General features: G+C 39.4%; 1 protein-coding gene across 1 annotated transcript in view; it reads right to left on the minus strand.

The window, feature by feature from the left end:
* sntg2 (syntrophin, gamma 2) overlaps positions 1-18,462 on the minus strand; it is a 59,374-nt gene that overhangs the window by 4,417 nt on the left and 36,495 nt on the right. The window contains exons 13-15 of the mRNA XM_066705944.1: positions 15,834-15,905; positions 10,185-10,394; positions 3,329-3,421 (exon numbers count right to left, since the gene is read on the minus strand). Of these exons, the coding sequence (XP_066562041.1) occupies positions 3,329-3,421; positions 10,185-10,394; positions 15,834-15,905 (375 nt within the window). The remainder of the gene's footprint in view (positions 1-3,328; positions 3,422-10,184; positions 10,395-15,833; positions 15,906-18,462) is intronic.

Below are 18,462 nucleotides of genomic sequence, written 5' to 3' on the forward strand. Positions count from 1 at the left end.
CCCTTTAAAAACTGCACAGCCAGAAAATGAGACCCAGGAGGCTCGCCATCAATCCGGACATGACATGTCGAGATGGCCGCCAGATACACTTTGAGCGTGGACGGGGACTTGCCCTGGTCCAACAGCTCTTGTAGAAATTGCAATATGACCCCGATGGGGCAATTAATAGGGTCTTGACCGCCCTCTTGGCACCAGGTGCTAAACGTCTGCCAGCGGTACGAATACTGCAACCTCGTAGAGGGAGCTCTCACCAACTGAATAGTGGCAACTACCGCGTCCGACAGACCCCAGGCAATTAATCGCTCCCGCTCAGGGGCCAGGTCCAGAGCTGGAGGAGGCCCGGATTGGGGTGCCAAAGCATGCCCTGCACCTGGGACAACAAGTCCGCTCTCACTGGGAGCTGCCAAGGCTCTCCGTGGAGGGGAGCGATCAGGTCTGCGAACCAGAATCTGCGAGGCCACCGTGGGGCTATCAGCAGAACTGTCGCTCGTTCTCTCTTGACCTTCTCCAGGACCACTGGGAGAAGGGGGAACGGTGGGAACACGTAAATGAGACAGCGCGGCCATGTGTGGGCTAGCGCATCGATCCCTAGGGTTCCTGAGCGGTCTTGGATGGGGGAACCATAGTGGGCAGTGTGTGAACTCTGCCGAGGCAAAGAGATCCACGTCCGACTTGCCGAACCGGCTCCAAAATTGTTGTTCCAAAAGTAGGGGGAAGGGGCCTTTCTGAGACCGGGTGGCCTCCCCGAGAGAGGAGGTCCGCCGCCGTGTTGGACAGGCCTGGGAGGTGAACTGCTCTGATCAAGCGGAACCGTGGCTGCACCCACAGAAGCAGGCGGCTTGCTAGACAGTACATCTGGTCCCAGGGGCACACCGAGGGTCAAATCGTGGGGGCTCCGCCACCAACGGAGCACCTTCTAGCACGCTGGAGTGACTGTGATTCGGCGTGCTCGATCGCGGCGAGGGTGCATCCTGAGAGATCCTTGGGCTCCAGCCTCATACACCCTTCGGAGCAGCGTCTCCGCGATGCGATACTGCCTGTTGGGACAGGCCAGGTCGCGTGGCTCCGCGGACAGTGGAGGTAGGGAGACGAGCACGGCTATGGTGGAATTCACGAAGGGAAAATCCACCAAGCCCGCTTCTGCCGTGGGTCCTGGCATAAGCTTCCCCTCTCCTGGCTAGGGCGGGGGCTGTTGCCGGATGTTCCCAGGTAGCCCTCAGTTCATCGAGGCGGTCAAGCAGCAGCGGGAGGGCATGTGTGGGCTGCTGCGCGCACTGACCCCTCTCGAACCTGGAGCGCGGTAGAGCAGGATCAGAGGGTCAGGGGAGCTGGAGAGACTCCACAGCCCCCTGGATGACTGCCCAGAATTCCCTGTCCTGTCCCGTGGGAGCAGGAGGGGCATCCATGCTCAACGGAGGAGGAGGGGTGGGAGTGACCAGCTCCTCCTCCATGAGCTCCGCCTCGAGCTCTGAGTCCTCGTGAGGACCCAGAGACAGGTGGTCCTCCTCCCAGGTGGCCCGTCTGCTGCCCTCCTCCTGAGACTCCCCTCAGTCTCCATCATGGTCTTGGGGGGGGGGGGTGGCACCTGTTGCGCTGCTTGCGCTGCCTGCACGGCCAGGAGAGAGGATTTGTTGTTGAGAGCGAGGATGGCCTCATCGCGCTCCCTGTCCGCTGAGCCCGACCTCTTTCGCTGAGTGAAGACTCAGAAGAGGGGGAGGGAGCCCAGGGGTGTCGCTCCGCTGCTCTTCCTTGTTGCTCATGTGCATACGCGTGGGGGGCGCGGGCACTGCAGGCAGGAGGGGCGTGGGGGACGCAGCTGCACGGCCAAACTGCGCCCGCTGTCGGTGCCCAGACAGATGGGGCATAAGACCTCCCAACTCCAGGCAGCAAGGTGCGCTGGCTGCAAGCAGCACAGTGGCGGGGGGAGAGGAGCTCATCGCCGAGCCGAGCGCACACACGCGTGTACAGGGAAACGTCCAGCAGAGGCTCCGATCAGTGTTTGCACCGGGGCACACAACAATTGGAACGCCTCTGCAACAAGTGGAGCGCCTAGCGGGCCCGCTGGTGTAAGTGTGTCTCCACCCGGCAACGTTTTACTGCCGCTGCTAACGCTCCTGCTGTGGAGGAAAAGCCCTGTGGACAAAAAACCAACACAGCAAGCAGTCAGAATATATAAGGCACTATATAAACACGACTATTATTTTTAAAGTGTGCTATTTGTAGCCGAAACTGAAACCGAAAGTGCACTGGAGCCCCGGAGTGCGGATGGTACAGAGTCGGATTAACTGTCAATAATAACCAATAGTACAAATAGACACAACAAGTAAACGGTGGTGACAGCACAGCCGTGAAGTCAGCCAACCAAACAGCAATAATAATTATTGTAAAACAATAATAATACGGTCTAATGCACAAACAAGACACAGAGAGCTCACGTTCTCGGTCCGTGGCAAAGTGGCAAAAGAGGAAGAACCTGCGCTGATGTCACATTTTATAGAACAGGAAGTGGAAGAGACCTGTTCTGAGTGACGAGTGCAGGGGCCAATGGCAGCTTTGATAGAGTGACGTTTCGATCAGGTTTCTACGGCAGTGCACAGAAACCCCTCCCCCTTGGGCAGTGCTTCCCACTTGAAAGATAGCTATCAACTCTATAGTTTATAATATGGGGTCTTAAGTGTTATGTAACACTGCTATGTCAATTCTATTTTTACAGAATAGACAGTAATCTGCTTACACTGTCTCTGCTTTCAGTAAGGTAATGTAAAAATCTATTTTTTCTGTACTAGATTTCCTGCTGATTTTAATGAGTTAGAGTGAGTCAGACTCGGTTAAAACAGGAACTGCAAGACAAAGTATAATAACCTCCTATATCATGTCATGCAAAAACCACACAATTATATTCAAATCCATAGCCTTAATAATAATCTTGAAATAATATACATTTACTGTTGGCCATATAGGCATACTACGTTGATGCTCTTGTGCACTAAAACTGAAGATTACATATATAATACAAAAATATACAATAATCAAATGGAGAGCCTGCAGAAAAAGACTGCAGAAAAAGTTAAATAATTGTCATAACCCCATTTTTGAAAATATCTGAGTAACTATTGCAAACACATCTGTTGTGTACACTTGACCATAAGCCATTGAATGTAATGATTTCTATTAGTTAATTATCCATCTTTAGTGTTCTAAATGTTAAATGTGCATCACTAGGCCACTATGTTTTGCATGAATTGGCTTTTTAAACTGTATTTCTGTCTTACAAATTGCAGGGCACTATTCATCACACATTTTAAAAAGCTTACAGTCTTTTACTCACCTTAGAGACATTTTCTGAGCATGTGAAACCAGCAGCAAAGTCAATGGTAAAACACAAGATTTTTCCTTGGCTGCTACAGATGTATGTCTTTGACTGCGGGGAAAATATAGATTTCTCTGAGGTTTAAAGGACACACATATTTTGAACACAGGCTGGAAATCTATACAGTTTGACAGTTATGTTGAATTCATCATAGACATATCTTTGGATCCCTAAAGAAATAGCTTGGTGGGATTTTTACATCAGTAAGCTTCTAACAACTGACTGTAAAAGGTGTGAATATTGGTCTGCTATTTTGCATATTCGAACATGGCTAAAACAAACAAAAAAAACCTTTGGCAATACTTTATTGGAGGGTGTAATGTTTTAGCCGTGTTCAAACAGCCTATATGCCACACTATCCATTGTCTTTTTACATCTTCTCACAACATACACTACATGGCCAAACATTTGTGAACACCCCTTCTAATTTGTGGATTTGGCTATTTCGGCCATGCCTATTGCTGACAGGTGTATAAAATACAGCACACAGCCATGCAATCTCCATAGACAAACATTGGCAGTAGAATGGGCCTTACTGAACAGCTCAGTGACTTTCAACGTGGCACCATCATAGGATGCCACCTTTCCAACAAGTCAGATCATGAAATTTCTGCCCTGGTCAACTGTAAGTGCTGTTATTGTGAATTGGAAATGTCTAGGAGCAACAACAGTTCAGCCCCGAAGTGGAGCCACACAAGCTCACAGAACGGAGTGCTGAAGTGTGCAGCACATAAAAATCATCTGTCCTCGGTTGCAACAATCACTACTGAGTTCCAAACTTGCCTCTGGAAGCAATGTCAGCACAAGAACTGTTCACCGGGTTCATGAAATGGGTTTCCATGGCTGAGCAGCCACACACAAGCCTAAGATCACCATGCGTGTGGTGTAAAGCTTGCCGCCATTGGACTCTGTAGCAGTGGAAATGCATTCTCTGGAGTGAAGAATCAAGCTTCACCATCTGGCAGTCCGACTGATGAATCTGGGTTAGGCGGATGCCAGGAGAATTCAATCTGCCTGAATGCATAATGCCAACTGTAAAGTTTGGTGGAGGAGGAATATTGGTCTGGGGCTGATTTCATGGTAATGGTCATGGTTTTTTAAGGGAAATCTTAACACTACAGCATACAATGACATTCTAGATTACTTTGTGCTTCCAACTTCATGGCAACAGTTTGGAAAGGCCCTTTCCTGTTTCAGCATGACAATACTCTCATGCACAAAGCGAGATCCATACAGAAATGATTTGTCCAGATTGGTGTGAAAGAACTTGACTGGCATGCACAGAGACCTGACCTCAACCCCACTGAACACCTTGATGAATTGATGAATTGGAACGCCGACTGCGAGCCAGGCCTAATCACACAAAATCAGTGCCCGACCTCACTAATGCTCTTGTGGCTGAATGGAAGCAAATCCCTGCAGTAATGTTCAAACATCTAGTGGAAAGCCTTTCCAGAAGAGTGGAGTGCAGCAAAGGGGAGACCAACTCCATATGCCCATGATTTTGGAATTATATTTTGGCCACCAGGTGCCCACATACATTTTGCCATGTAGGTGAGTGTGCGTGCAAGGAAAAAGGTGCCTCACCAAGAAATACTGAAACTGACTGAATACTGTAATAACAGATCAAAACATGTATTATATTCTTATAGATAGATTGATGGATTGAATTACGTGTAAAATTAAAATGATCAATGACCGCATGTGTTAAAAACATCTTGCATGCACCAGATATGCTCATTGCTCAAGTTCTCCATTAAATACACAATTGTATAAAATTCTAAGAAAGAAACAGTCCTATTAGAAGTAGAAGGATGAGTGTCATAATTCAGATTTGAATGGATCACTCTTTATACACAGATAGATCAGCAGGGATGCCTATGAATTATGGAATGGGATTAAATAAGAACTGTTTATTTTCTGCTAAGGGAATGCTGGGTTTTTAGACAACACAAGAAATGCAGGTGAATTCATTGTTATGAATTTGCAATAAAACATTAAATTAATTGAGGGGAAGAAAATGCAGTACAAGCTTTTACAGACTGAATACTTATAATCTTATACTGCTTCTATAGACTTTCTCAGTTTAAGGACATATTTAATATCCAACACATTTCTCAACTCATCAGAGTGACATTTTCTATTATGAAGTGATATCGCATATTAATTGAATTATCTGGTTTACATTAAGTAAATGTGATTGACTGGCCTAAGTATCTGATCAACTGCTTTTCAGCTGACTACATAATCGTTTTTCACTCTAACAGTGCTGAACTCTTTGTCAAGCTTGACAAATATAGCCACACAACACAGACACTTAGGAATATCAATATCAGACACATAAATCCTTTATACATATGTACTGTAGACAGTATATGAGTGTGTGCATGTGTTTTCTACCATTTGCCACAGATTGTAAAATAAACTGATGTTACCTTTCCATACATGTAGTGGATAATGCCTCATATCATACATATTTAATAAACTATATTTTTCAGATCACATATGCAATAGAATCTTCACCTTCAGTCTTTAAAATAAAACATTACCAAATGCATTCAGGGAACAGGTCTGTAATGACTAATACCTTCTGATTGCTGCTATTGGGTGAACCCTTTAATTCCAGGTATAAATAGATTAATTTTGATCTAACTGGAATGCATATGTAATTAAATATTCAGTTTAGTGTGTTCATGACATTTTTAAAACACCTATAAACTGACTTTGAAATGTTAGGATTCACAGCGACTAAAGATTAGTCTATGTGAGGTTTTTGAATGACTGCACAAAGTTTCAGTCAAAGTCTGTAAAGTTAAACGAAAAGTAAAAACTAAGCCACATCAGAATTCAACTTATTCAAATTACTATTCATCTCTTGTTGACTCCAAATCCAAGACTAAATGAATTGTGCATGCCCTGGAGTTATAAACGCAGCTGCCCAGATCCCCAGAGTTTTTACTTATTCAGTCTCCCTCCAGATCAGACCATTTAACTCACTATGTAATGTGAAATCAAACTCAGCATGTCAAGATAACAATAACATTGCACACCAGTGTTCAACAAACATTAAACTGGTGATTGTTGTGGTATTCATGTTAAAATAAGATAATACATTGACAATTGTTGAGTAATTATTATTATATTTCTTCAGAGACCCTTATCCAGGGCAACATTTTTACAACACATCATGTTATTTTTACATACAATTACCCATTCAAACAGCTGTGTTCATACTGGACCAATCTAAGTACCTTGTACCTTGCTCAAGGGTACAACAGCAGTGTCCCCCACCTGGGATTGAACCTTCTGCTTCAGAGTACAGAGCCCTGACCACAACTCCACACTGCTGCCCCCCTACAGCAATGTATTATTTATTAATAGAAATTGAACCCTAAAATGCAATTTGCAAAATAATGAAGTTACAGGCATTTGATATTTCCAACATAAGCATATATAATGTTGCTTTTTTCACTACAGTTTGAGAATTCACATGATTTAATATCAAATACATTATTTGTGGCTTTCAGTCTATTTATTTACGTTTATTTCAGACAGCAGAGTTTATTTGGAAATGTTAATCAGAAGAATTTGTTTATAAGCATTACTACATCTATACGTATGTCTTGCTACATGCAGGCAGTATAAAGCCATGGATATACAATATACATTTATACTAAGGAATGTAGTTTCACTGGTGTACATATTTTTCACTGTTCTGAATCATTTTACAATCATAAATCACACAAAGCAATATTAATTGATATTACAAATCAATGCAAAATATGCTAGAAGAACACACTTCACATATTTAGTGTATATGAATTATACAACATTTTGTTAACATATATGAAATGCAGTCAAGTTATTTACCTATATATATATATATATATATATATATATATATATATATTACACAATTATCCTAGCAATATCTTCTACTTTTCAGTGAAAGCTTTGCAGAGGTTGAATAGGAGCACAGTCTCTCATCTGAGACCACAGGGGACAGTCCTAATTGGTGAGCTATAGAACAGGGTTCCTCACTCTGTTCACTACTTGAAAGACACTACAACATGGAAAAACTTCCCCTGTGGAGGACGTGTCCCAAGCTTAAATTGTTAAGGGTGGAATGCACCATCCTTTTCTGTTCCAAACTGTGTCCTTTGACTATATATATATATATATATATATATATATATATATATATATAAAGCACAACACAATGAGGATGTCCTGTGCATTGGCTTAAAACTGTGTGCATTCTCAGACAAGTAGGAGGAATAAACATTTTACAAAATGTTTTACATTTTAAACATGTTGTGGTGCAGTATATTTACTGTGCCTGTTTTTACATGAAAGCTTCAGTTTCAGTTTCTGTAACTGACGTTTAAAATTGGCTGGTTTTACATTAAAAAGTTATTATAATGCTGGTTACATAATTCACTGAAGAGAAAAATGTAACCGAGGAGCTCTCAGTACTCCTTAACAAATCATTTAAATTCTTCCATAAGAAATTGTGTTTCTTCTTAGGAGGCAGAGCTCAGTATATTTCAGAGCTCTTATGTTATTTTGGAAACTTCAATATCAGTTTAAATGTTAAGTAGTATATAAATGACTGAACAGAGGAACTATCCTGATAGCACTTGTTTTCTGTATTTCTGCTGAAATGATGTTAATGTAGACTGACAGGCTGCATTTTTGTGTGTCTATAGTTGCAAAAGCATTCAGCTTAACAGCACATAAACCAATTTTTTTTTTTTCAAGATTACTAAACAAAAACAGGATATACGGAAGGTTATTGATAACAGACATACTGTGTTTTTCCCCCACGGTGGTAGAGGCTGAAACTGCATCAGTGCACATCTTTTTTCCATGATGCTATAAAGTTTCATCAACACCTCCCACTCTCCTAATCTGCATATGCTAAAATTCATTCATAAAAGCATTTGATGATGGTAAATATAACATACCAAACTGCAGGCGATAATAGTATAGGCCTGTCAATGGGACAGGTTCAGTTCTGTGTTTTTCTAAATTGGTTTGTTTGATGTTGTTGTTTAACACGTCTAAAGCTCACCAGCTTCACTTACTTACTGCCGATAAAGCACCAGTTTTGTCCTTGTAAGTTTCAGCCGATTCTTGATGAAGTCGTGGGGTTCATGCAATAGACAAAACTGCCCTTTAAAATTATTTTAAGAAAGAAAATCTCAGTGACAGATGGCTCCCATTCCTTCAGGTATTGACTACAGACATGCTGTGCACATCAAATAGGCCCTTACTCTGTGACTCTTACAATGATGAAGTCTATAGTTAAACACTGTGTTTCATCTGACCTTCCTCCACTTCCAGAAGGAACTGCAGGGGTAAGACATCCTTTATGCACCACAAGTGTTGCTTATGTGAACCCTAAAGGATTCATCCATTCCCTGAGCATTTGCTATAAGGGCTCTGAACACTGTACAATAGCTCTTCAGCAGGGTAAATAAAGTATTTTCATACTTATAAACTTAGACTATAACACATTTTCCTTCTGATCCTAGAGTACTGTTGTTATGGAAAACTCAAGCCTACAACTCTAGCTTGGAGGTACCGAACTGACACTAAACAAATGTAGGTCTATAAAAGTTAACTGCCAACCCGGTTTCTCTTTGAGGTATCAGTCACTAACCTAACAGAGAGACTTTAAAACAATTCAGATTTAAGAGTTATGCCAATGCTGGTTTTGAGTAACTGTCAAGCATTTATTATCTACATAAAAATGTCCAGTTAAGTTTCTCAACAGTAAATCTTACATAATAAGTACCATAAGTGGCATTAAACATGATCTTACTTGAACAGTTGTATGTCACACCAGCTCTATGTTGAAGCTTATAGTCTGGAAGCTCTCTTGGTTTGAGATGACATTCTGTTAGCATCCCGTGCCAGAAAGCTCTGATTCTGGCGCTCAATGATAAATTATTAGAATGTGTGTAAATTTAGCTGCAGCCATAATAAAACTTCCTTACTTCTAATACTCTCATGACATCTTCACTCAATGTCAAACATGTCTGGGAACCCACTGCAACCACCCCACTATTGTTTTACTTGCAGTAATATAGCATGCATCTCTCTCATCTGTAACAGTCGAGACCTCCTTGCTGCTGCTGCTACTCCAGAAAACCATCAATGTGTTGAGACACTTTAAGTTACATTAATTTAAAAGCATGATTAATTGGCCATACATATATCCATATATTGTAAAATTACTATCAGCTGTCAGTATTGTCAGCAGGAAAAATAAAAATACACATTTATTTTTCACCTATTTTCATACACCTGTTTTAAATTCCATATCACTCTTGTCGAATATATTAAATACAGATTGATTCACAGTTGAAGTTGTTTTCTTTCACAGTGTATTTACTACTACGGAATCAACAAATTTAGAATAAGTAGTTTCTAAGACAACTCACTAGATACAATAAATCACTCTATAATAACATTATTTGCCTAAAAGTATGGATCAGAATGAGTCCGTTTGAACTTCCACACTGAGCTGCTGCAGGGGAGGAATCTGGATATAAAGCAACGAATGCTGGGATTGTGTGTTAGTGACAGAATACTTTCTCACAGTGCAAAATTGGTGTTGATTTCCTTCCAAATGCTGAAGATACAGTATACACACCTGAAACCCCATGAAGACCATTTTAATTAACGGAATTGTCACTGTGATGGAATCTCCAATGCACCTTGTATGTGTATGTTGTAACAACGACAACATAATAATCATAATCATAATCATAATAAAGCATTATTAGTATGTATATATGTTACTTACCCCTGTTCTCTGCACTTCCATAAAAATGGCTCTTTGGAACGATTTTTCCCAAACTGCCAAATCACTGCCCAACTCCACACTAAAGTAGTGGCTCTTTCCATGTCCAGCCATTACGCTGAAGCAGAAAGGCTTATTGTCCTGAAGTTCACAGTCTTGATGAAGGCCAAGGTACAGTTTTGCTTGTAACCAGCAATCTTCAGTAATCCACAGCTGTAAAGACAGTTTGTGTTATTCAGAGAGAAGCATATAAACATCCTTTAAATGACATAATTAATCAATATCAAATGTATATTATCAAAAAGTAAAACAGTCAAACACACGAACAAAAGTTTATTGTGTTTAATTTAATTACAAATTGACAGTCCTGTCATGATATATTGGCCACATCCTTAACAGAATTGAAATAAGAGAAGTAGTAGAGAAATGTATGGGTTCAACCAAGACCTTGCTTCCCAAATCTTAGTGCCAAGGAAAATACATGCATAGTATTCTTAGCAGGTCCAGGATAAATTGACAGTAAACTATCTGTCGGATAAACAAACTTGCTGCCACTGGGTGAATGCAAACAGCCTTTCTCACACTGAAAGCCAAGTAACACGATTCAAATTTCACTGACTTTTCCTATTTTAATTTAAGCAGATATACACAGCAAAGGAGCTTAAAATTACATAAGGATATATTTCAGTGAAAATAAAAGCAATGGCTTTAAGGCATTTCCCACTTGTATTTGTCTGACGCTTATCATCTATCCTGTTCTAACAGCATAGTATTATTATGAGCATGCATGATTTGAAAGTTCAAAAGATACAATTTGCAAGTGCCTCAGCCATCTTTTAACGACTTTATCAATTATTCTCCTCCATTAGCAAGACGAGTGTTAATGGTGAATGGAAATTACAAATGTTGAGCCATATTTAATTGTGAGGGACATGAGGCATTTCATTGTATTTCAACATCCTGATTGCAAACATCTACAGTGAAGGAAAAAAGTATTTGATCCCCTGCTGATTTTGTACGTTTGCCCACTGACAAAGAAATGATCAGTCTATAATTTTAATGGTAGGTGAATTTTAACAGTGAGAGACAGAATAACAACAAAAAAATCCAGAAAAACGCATTTCAAAAAAGTTATTAATTGATTTGCATGTTATTGAGGGAAATAAGTATTTGATCCCCTATCAATCAGCAAGATTTCTGGCTCCCAGGTGTCTTTTATACAGGTAACAAGCTGAGATTAGGAGCACTCTCTTAAAGGGAGTGCTCCTAATCTCAGCTCGTTACCTGTATAAAAGACACCTGTCCACAGAAGCAATCAATCAATCAGATTCCAAACTCTCCACCATGGCCAAGACCAAAGAGCTGTCCAAGGATGTCAGGGACAAGATTGTAGACCTACACAAGGCTGGAATGGGCTACAAGACCATCGCCAAGCAGCTTGGTGAGAAGTTGACAACAGTTGGTGCGATTATTCGCAAATGGAAGAAACACAAAATAACTGTCAGTCTCCCTCGGTCTGGGGCTCCATGCAAGATCTCACCTCGTGGAGTTTCAATGATCATGAGAACGGTGAGGAATCAGCCCAGAACTACACGGGAGGATCTTGTTAATGATCTCAAGGCAGCTGGGACCATAGTCACCAAGAAAACAATTGGTAACACACTACGCCGTGAAGGACTGAAATCCTGCAGCGCCCGCAAGGTCCCCCTGCTCAAGAAAGCACATGTACAGGCCCGTCTGAAGTTTGCCAACATCTGAATGTGGTCAGATGAGACCAAAATCAAGCTCTTTGTCATCAACTCAACTCACCGTGTTTGGAGGAGGAGGAATGACCCCAAGAACACCATCCCCACCGTCAAACATGGAGGTGGAAACATTATGCTTTGGGGGTGTTTTGCTGCTAAGGGGACAGGACAACTGCACCGCATCAAAGGGATGATGGACAGGGCCATGTACCATCAAATCTTGGGTGAGAACCTCCTTCCCTCAGCCAGGGCATTGAAAATGGGTCGTGGATGGGTATTCCAGCATGACAATGACCCAAAACACACAGCCAAGGCAACAAAGGAGTGGCTCAAGAAGAAGCACATTAAGGTCCTGGAGTGGCCTAGCCAGTCTCCAGACCTTAATCCCATAGAAAATCTGTGGAGGGAGCTGAAGGTTCGAGTTGCCAAACGTCAGCCTCGAAACCTTAATGACTTGGAGAGGATCTGCAAAGAGGAGTGGGACAAAATCCCTCCTGAGATGTGTGCAAACCTGGTGGCCAACTACAAGAAACGTCTGACCTCTGTGATTGCCAACAAGGGTTTTGCCACCAAGTACTAAGTCGAAGGGGTCAAATACTTATTTCCCTCATTAACATGCAAATCAATGTATAACTTTTTTTAATGCGTTTTTCTGGATTTTTTTGTTGTTATTCTGTCTCTCACTGTGAAAATACACCTACCATTAAAATTATAGACTGATCATTTCTTTGTCAGTGGGCAAACGTACAAAATCAGCAGGGGATCAAATACTTTTTTCCTCACTGTAGATAATCTATTGGTGCTCCAATACAATCAAATACAAAAGCTAGGTTTCTTTTCCAGGACTTTAACAGGGATTCAAGAGACTTTGATAAATTATTACAAAGCTGAATGTTGCTCTGAGAAGACACTTAGTTTTCTCCCAAGATCCAACCCATACCTACCCTCAATATGTAAATATCTCTCTCATAGACTTGTACTTAAAACTATACTTAAATATTGTAATATATTCTTACATCTTAAGGGTCACTTCAAATTCATGTCTTGTCACAAAGTGTCTGATTTATTTTTATTATCATTTTTTCATAGGATTTGCTGACCACTTGCACTTTCAATAGGGGATGTATCACCCAACGTGCCAGACTGAAATCTCACTTGGTTTCACAGTAAAACAGGCAGATTTAGTTCTTCTATTTAGTTCAGACATTGCATATACGTAGATGACTATCACCGGGTACTGTGGTGACCAATCACAGCAGCCACTGTGCAGAAGACACACCACCCCCCCACTGACCAATTAAACTGCAGTATTGAATCAGCTGATCCCCAGAGCTGACCAACCACAGCATAGGCAAACACACAGTGATGTATTGATTAGTGTAGTATTCAGACAAAATTATACAGTGCGTCTTTTTTATATTATTTTTTATGTAGTCTTGATTTACCATTTAAGCACAAATAAGTATATTGTAAGTCCACATCAAGTATACCAATTATAGAGTACTTAACTGTACTTATTTTCATAGTGGCAAGGACTCTGCTGCCCATCACTGATCTACAGTGAATATAGACTTTAGTACAGCTTTTACATGACAGGAAGTTGAGCACATTTTCTGGTTCAAAAACATGCCTGAGCACACATTATTGTATACTAAAAAAGCTAATTGGAATGCTATCTAAATTTAAAATTAAGAAATACAAAATGAATCATACCTGTCACTCTCAGCCATATATCACAAAGTGTTGTGCAGATAACTTTGCTCATTATAGAAACGCTCAACTATTGCCTCAAATGGCTTCTCTTTTCTCAAGATGGTTATCTGTTCACGAGCAGGGCTTTCACATAAACACATTGACTGCTCATTTATCTGCTTTGCAATAATCACTAAGCTCCCTTGAGGACACTGTTATCCTTTTTTATCCCAGAAAAGATCAATTTAAGACAAGAGTTTTGTTTTGGTTTTGTTTTTTGTGCTATTTTATGCACAACGCCATGTCGTCAGTTTCAAATCGGTTTTGCTACATAGTGAGACACATTGAAAGATGTTACACTTACATATCAATTGTAAGCAATCTAACAAGCTAGAAAATAAAAGAAGGCATGACAGGATGAATGTTGGGAAATGTAGGTTGCATTTATTTTTTTCATAAAAAATATTCTATTCGTTTGGTTATCTACACAAAGTTCTGATAACATTATTGTTATAACCTCAAATAACAGTTAATTGATGCCTTTTTAAAGGAACTGTAAGTGTTTATTCTGAAAATGGTGACCGTCAAGAATACGAGAAGCAATAAGACGAGAAAATTCACATTCACATCAAAATCTTAAAATATACAGAAGGGCTCACAGATCAGAGATTGTCTTATTATCTGGTCACTTGAAACCAATAAGAGTGTCACAAAGTTCAGGTAATGCAATGTTTAATTATAGAAGCTATAAAAAGCATGACATGACATTTTTTTTTTTTTTTTTTAAACCACAGCAGATCCAATCCATTCACTGGACCAAAGTACAGGGAATTACCTGACTACATGAGAACATTTGAATCATGGCTAACAGTACTTTAGAATGAGCATAAGCTGTCATATGTTGTGCAGTGAAAGAGCACAACCTGGTTTAGTTGTAGGTGCTGGCATTCTGCATTTTTTATTGTTTTATTATTAGCAGTAGTATTTGTAATATTATTATTATTATTGCTTAACATTTTTTCTGATTTATTTTGTATTTATTTTTTAATCACTGTAATACTATGGTTATTAATGTATATTTGTCCACAAAAATTTAATGTTCAAGCATCTGGCACTAAATACAAGGCACAGTAAAGTCATAATAAAGTAACATAGTAAAATGTAATGCTCAGTATCTCTTTAATGAGGTTTTGTGAAACAGGTGCTATATTTATTCCTAAATCATTATATGTTCCTTGGCTCTCATTAATACACATTATGTCTCACTAATTAAGATGCATGAAATTTTCATGAGAAAAAACTAAACCAATTCTTATAATAAAGGACGAGTAGTTGCTCTTTACCAGAATAGCAACAGATGTCAAGTGTAATCATAATCCCAACATAAACGGTAAAGGGCTGTTTCCCCACAGTATATTCTTTTTGTAAAATTCTTACTGCCTGTTTATAAGCTCTTTAAATCCCAAGTCTTCGTTCATTCTTAAGCCAAGCATTAAAGTCTAGGGAGGGAACCAACTTATTTGATAATTTTCTTAAGCAATTAAATCAAAAAAGAGATTTATGCAGAATTTGAAAACATCATTTTGTAATTAATTTCTCATGGGATATAATACAGTCCTCAATTATAAACTGTGGGAAAGGAGAAGTATGTTCCTGAACTCTGTTGTGTTCAGTAATATATTTAAAACTGTAACAAAGCAGAACCCTTTAGATGTATTCTTCAGAAACAATGTTTTTTTTCATTGTTACTCTAAAAAAATATAGAAACATATTAATAAAAGCTAACCAAGTTAGCAACAGTGAGACCCCTAATGAGTCAAACTTTGCTCCCTTGTTGTTATTTTTTATGAGGTATTATTTGGTCAGACATTTAGGTGGCCAAACAAACAAACAAACAAACAATCAAAAAAAGTTATTCAGTACTTTCTTATGTTATTTTCACCCTGCATATTAATTCACAGTATTATTCAACAAACTTTGGGACATTCCTTCATTTTAAAGTAGTTTCTGTGAAGTACGTTAGGTACACTGTGAGACAGTAAGGGTCAGAGATCACATTTTTTTCGCTCTAAGCAGAGGGTACAATGGACTTTTAATATAAACGGAAGCTTTCTACAACAAAGGCAAGGGAGTGAATCCAGTGACTACACCTAACATGTTTTTCAATCCAGGTTTATCCAAAATAATCCCATTGTTGATTAGCATTGGAACCTACCTTGTGAACCTTAAAGAGAACCTCACAGAGATTATGGATTGTTTCAGCTCTTACCCAGTCTAACGTACTGACCTGGGGAAAACAAAAGAGAGAAAAAAGATACTTAACTGTCTCTTCAACCCTATTTGAAAATCCCTCAGATTCAACATTCAAAATTCTAATATTTTGTATTCAGTTCAGCAAAACCCTGTTGTTCATTGTTAACAAATCAATAATTTACTTGCTGATTATATATTTTAATATATGCTATACTGTTTATTCAAAGCTTGCAAAAGATCATCAATTTAGGTCAAATTAAAAACAATCATGTCTATTGATTGTAATAGTGAATAATGAACACAATCCATAGTGTCTTGAACTCTGTGCACATAGTGCAAATAGTCTGACCACACTGGATCATTTTTTGAAAACAAAACAGTTTTCATACAATTCATATATGTGAAAATACATAAATGCCATGTCTGTAAAGTAATGGGGCATAATCAGAAACATAATATGAAAATGAACATTGCTCAATTATCGTGTCAATAAATATAATTTCCCCTTAGGTGGAAGTAATGCCAAACCTGTGTGAATATCCCAAAACAAAACAAAAAAAACGTACCAGAGTGACAACACCTCAGTTGGATTACCACATTTAAATGGATTCATGTTAAACACCTTTCATGACCACTGACTAATTTGTAAATGACATGTAACAGCAGTGGGCAGCAGTCTGGAGCAGTGGTTAGGGCTGTGAGTTTAGTCCCAGATGGGGACGCAGTTGTTGTGCGCTTGAGTAAGGTACCTAGATTTTAAAATGTGCTATATTGTAACTATTCTAAGTTGCCCTGGATAAAGGTATCTGCTAAGAAACATATTGATATCAATAACAGGGGTTAGATTCCATTAAGAGGTGGTGTAAGACCTCTAATCCAAACAGTAAAGATTAAACCCATCTTTAGCGACAAACCGGATTCTGTATTGATAACACTGGTGCATGTTTTCTGATACCCTGGTGCATATACAGTAGATATGAAAGCTAATCTGTCATGCTGATGTCTGTTAGCAGCCTAAAGGGAAAACCTTCAGGGTTGACAGGCACTCATATGAGATCCCTGAGTTCCCACACTGAGATCTTGCATTGGGGAATTCAGCCCTTACTTTGTGTACTGGTTACTGGTTGATAACAGTGCCAGCACACATTGAGCACATGGACCATTACAACTTTGTAATCAAAAGGATGGGATCACCACTGAGATAAGCAAACCCGAAACTTCAGATATTCTGCATTGAGTGACAGGAGTGTTTACAATAAAACCAACATGTTTGCCTTCAGAGATGAGGGATGTACAGCTGTTTGGCACTGTGTCTGTCTCCTGGCAAAAATACATGGTTTTGATCATATGTAAACATGCATGGAGTGAGTCATTGATATATGTTTATAACTTTTTTTGTAGGCTGTGGTACTCTCTGTTGTTCTTAGAGTGTTATTATGACTTTTATGTACCTTATTTTTGTTATGCGTGGATTGTCTACAAGCTAAGTTGTCCAATAAATGGCATAGTATGAAGTTTGATTTCTAAAGGGTGGAATGCTGATACAGTCTATACCTAGAATTCCACATTCTCACTCCAAAAAGAAAATTAAAATCAGCCTCATTTAGTTGAAATATTGAAAAAACTCAACAAACGTATTTTTACAGTAACAGTAATAGTAATATTTTCTTCACACCATAAAAAGTGTAGCGCTTTTCACAAATAATGGCGTTGGAGCTACTGTGATGCAACAAAATGAAACTCTTCTACTATTTCAGGGATCTTTAAATGTCAAGCATTTGTCATAACTTTTCATGGAATCCTTACATTATTTTCTGAAAAGAGAGACAAAATAATTACAGGGTTTTTCAGGAGGTTGTAATACATTATCAGAGACTTACAGTAAAGGCCACATTTGCTGAGTCTAATTGTAAAAGAGAATGTTGGAAGCCACAGCTCTTGATCAGTTCTGACCGTCAATGTGGAGGGAAAGATATCTATTTTTCTGAACAGCTGCTGAAATGCTTGCACACTCCTCTTCAACATTAAGTGTCAAGAAGTAAAAGTGCTGAAGTCACTTTAACATAGAGATGGATCTAAGAGTGAAACTTTAAAATCATGCCACGAATCGTGCAGTAGTAAGCAGACTTGTTCTATTCACTGAGGTAATTGTACTCCACCATACATTACATTTTTTTTTATGTGCAATTCTAGTAAGCATTTTAATGGTGGTTCTCTGATACGTAAACTGCTTCATGTCCTTGAAAAACATTTGTTTTCTAAGTAACTGTATTCACTGTTTATTAGACAGGAGAAAGCACATGTGTTTGCAGCTGAGAACTATGTTCATCCACAAATTTGGATTTTGTTTGTTTCTTGCAGTTGGTAATAATTTCCCTTTTATTTATTATTTTCCATAGTAATGATGGGATCAGTCCAGTTTGTAGTTCAGCTAAGTCTGATGCAAATTATCAGTCTAGACAAGTCAAAAACACACACACACACACTAACCAATAACAACAATCCCAACAAATATAGGCATTGTGTGTATCCCCAAAGCTAAAAAGACTTACCACCTCCCTTCCTATCCACAACATCTGGCCTTGACTGGG

Source organism: Amia ocellicauda, chromosome 1 (genome assembly GCF_036373705.1).
Source record: "Amia ocellicauda isolate fAmiCal2 chromosome 1, fAmiCal2.hap1, whole genome shotgun sequence".
Taxonomy (NCBI): domain Eukaryota; kingdom Metazoa; phylum Chordata; class Actinopteri; order Amiiformes; family Amiidae; genus Amia; species Amia ocellicauda.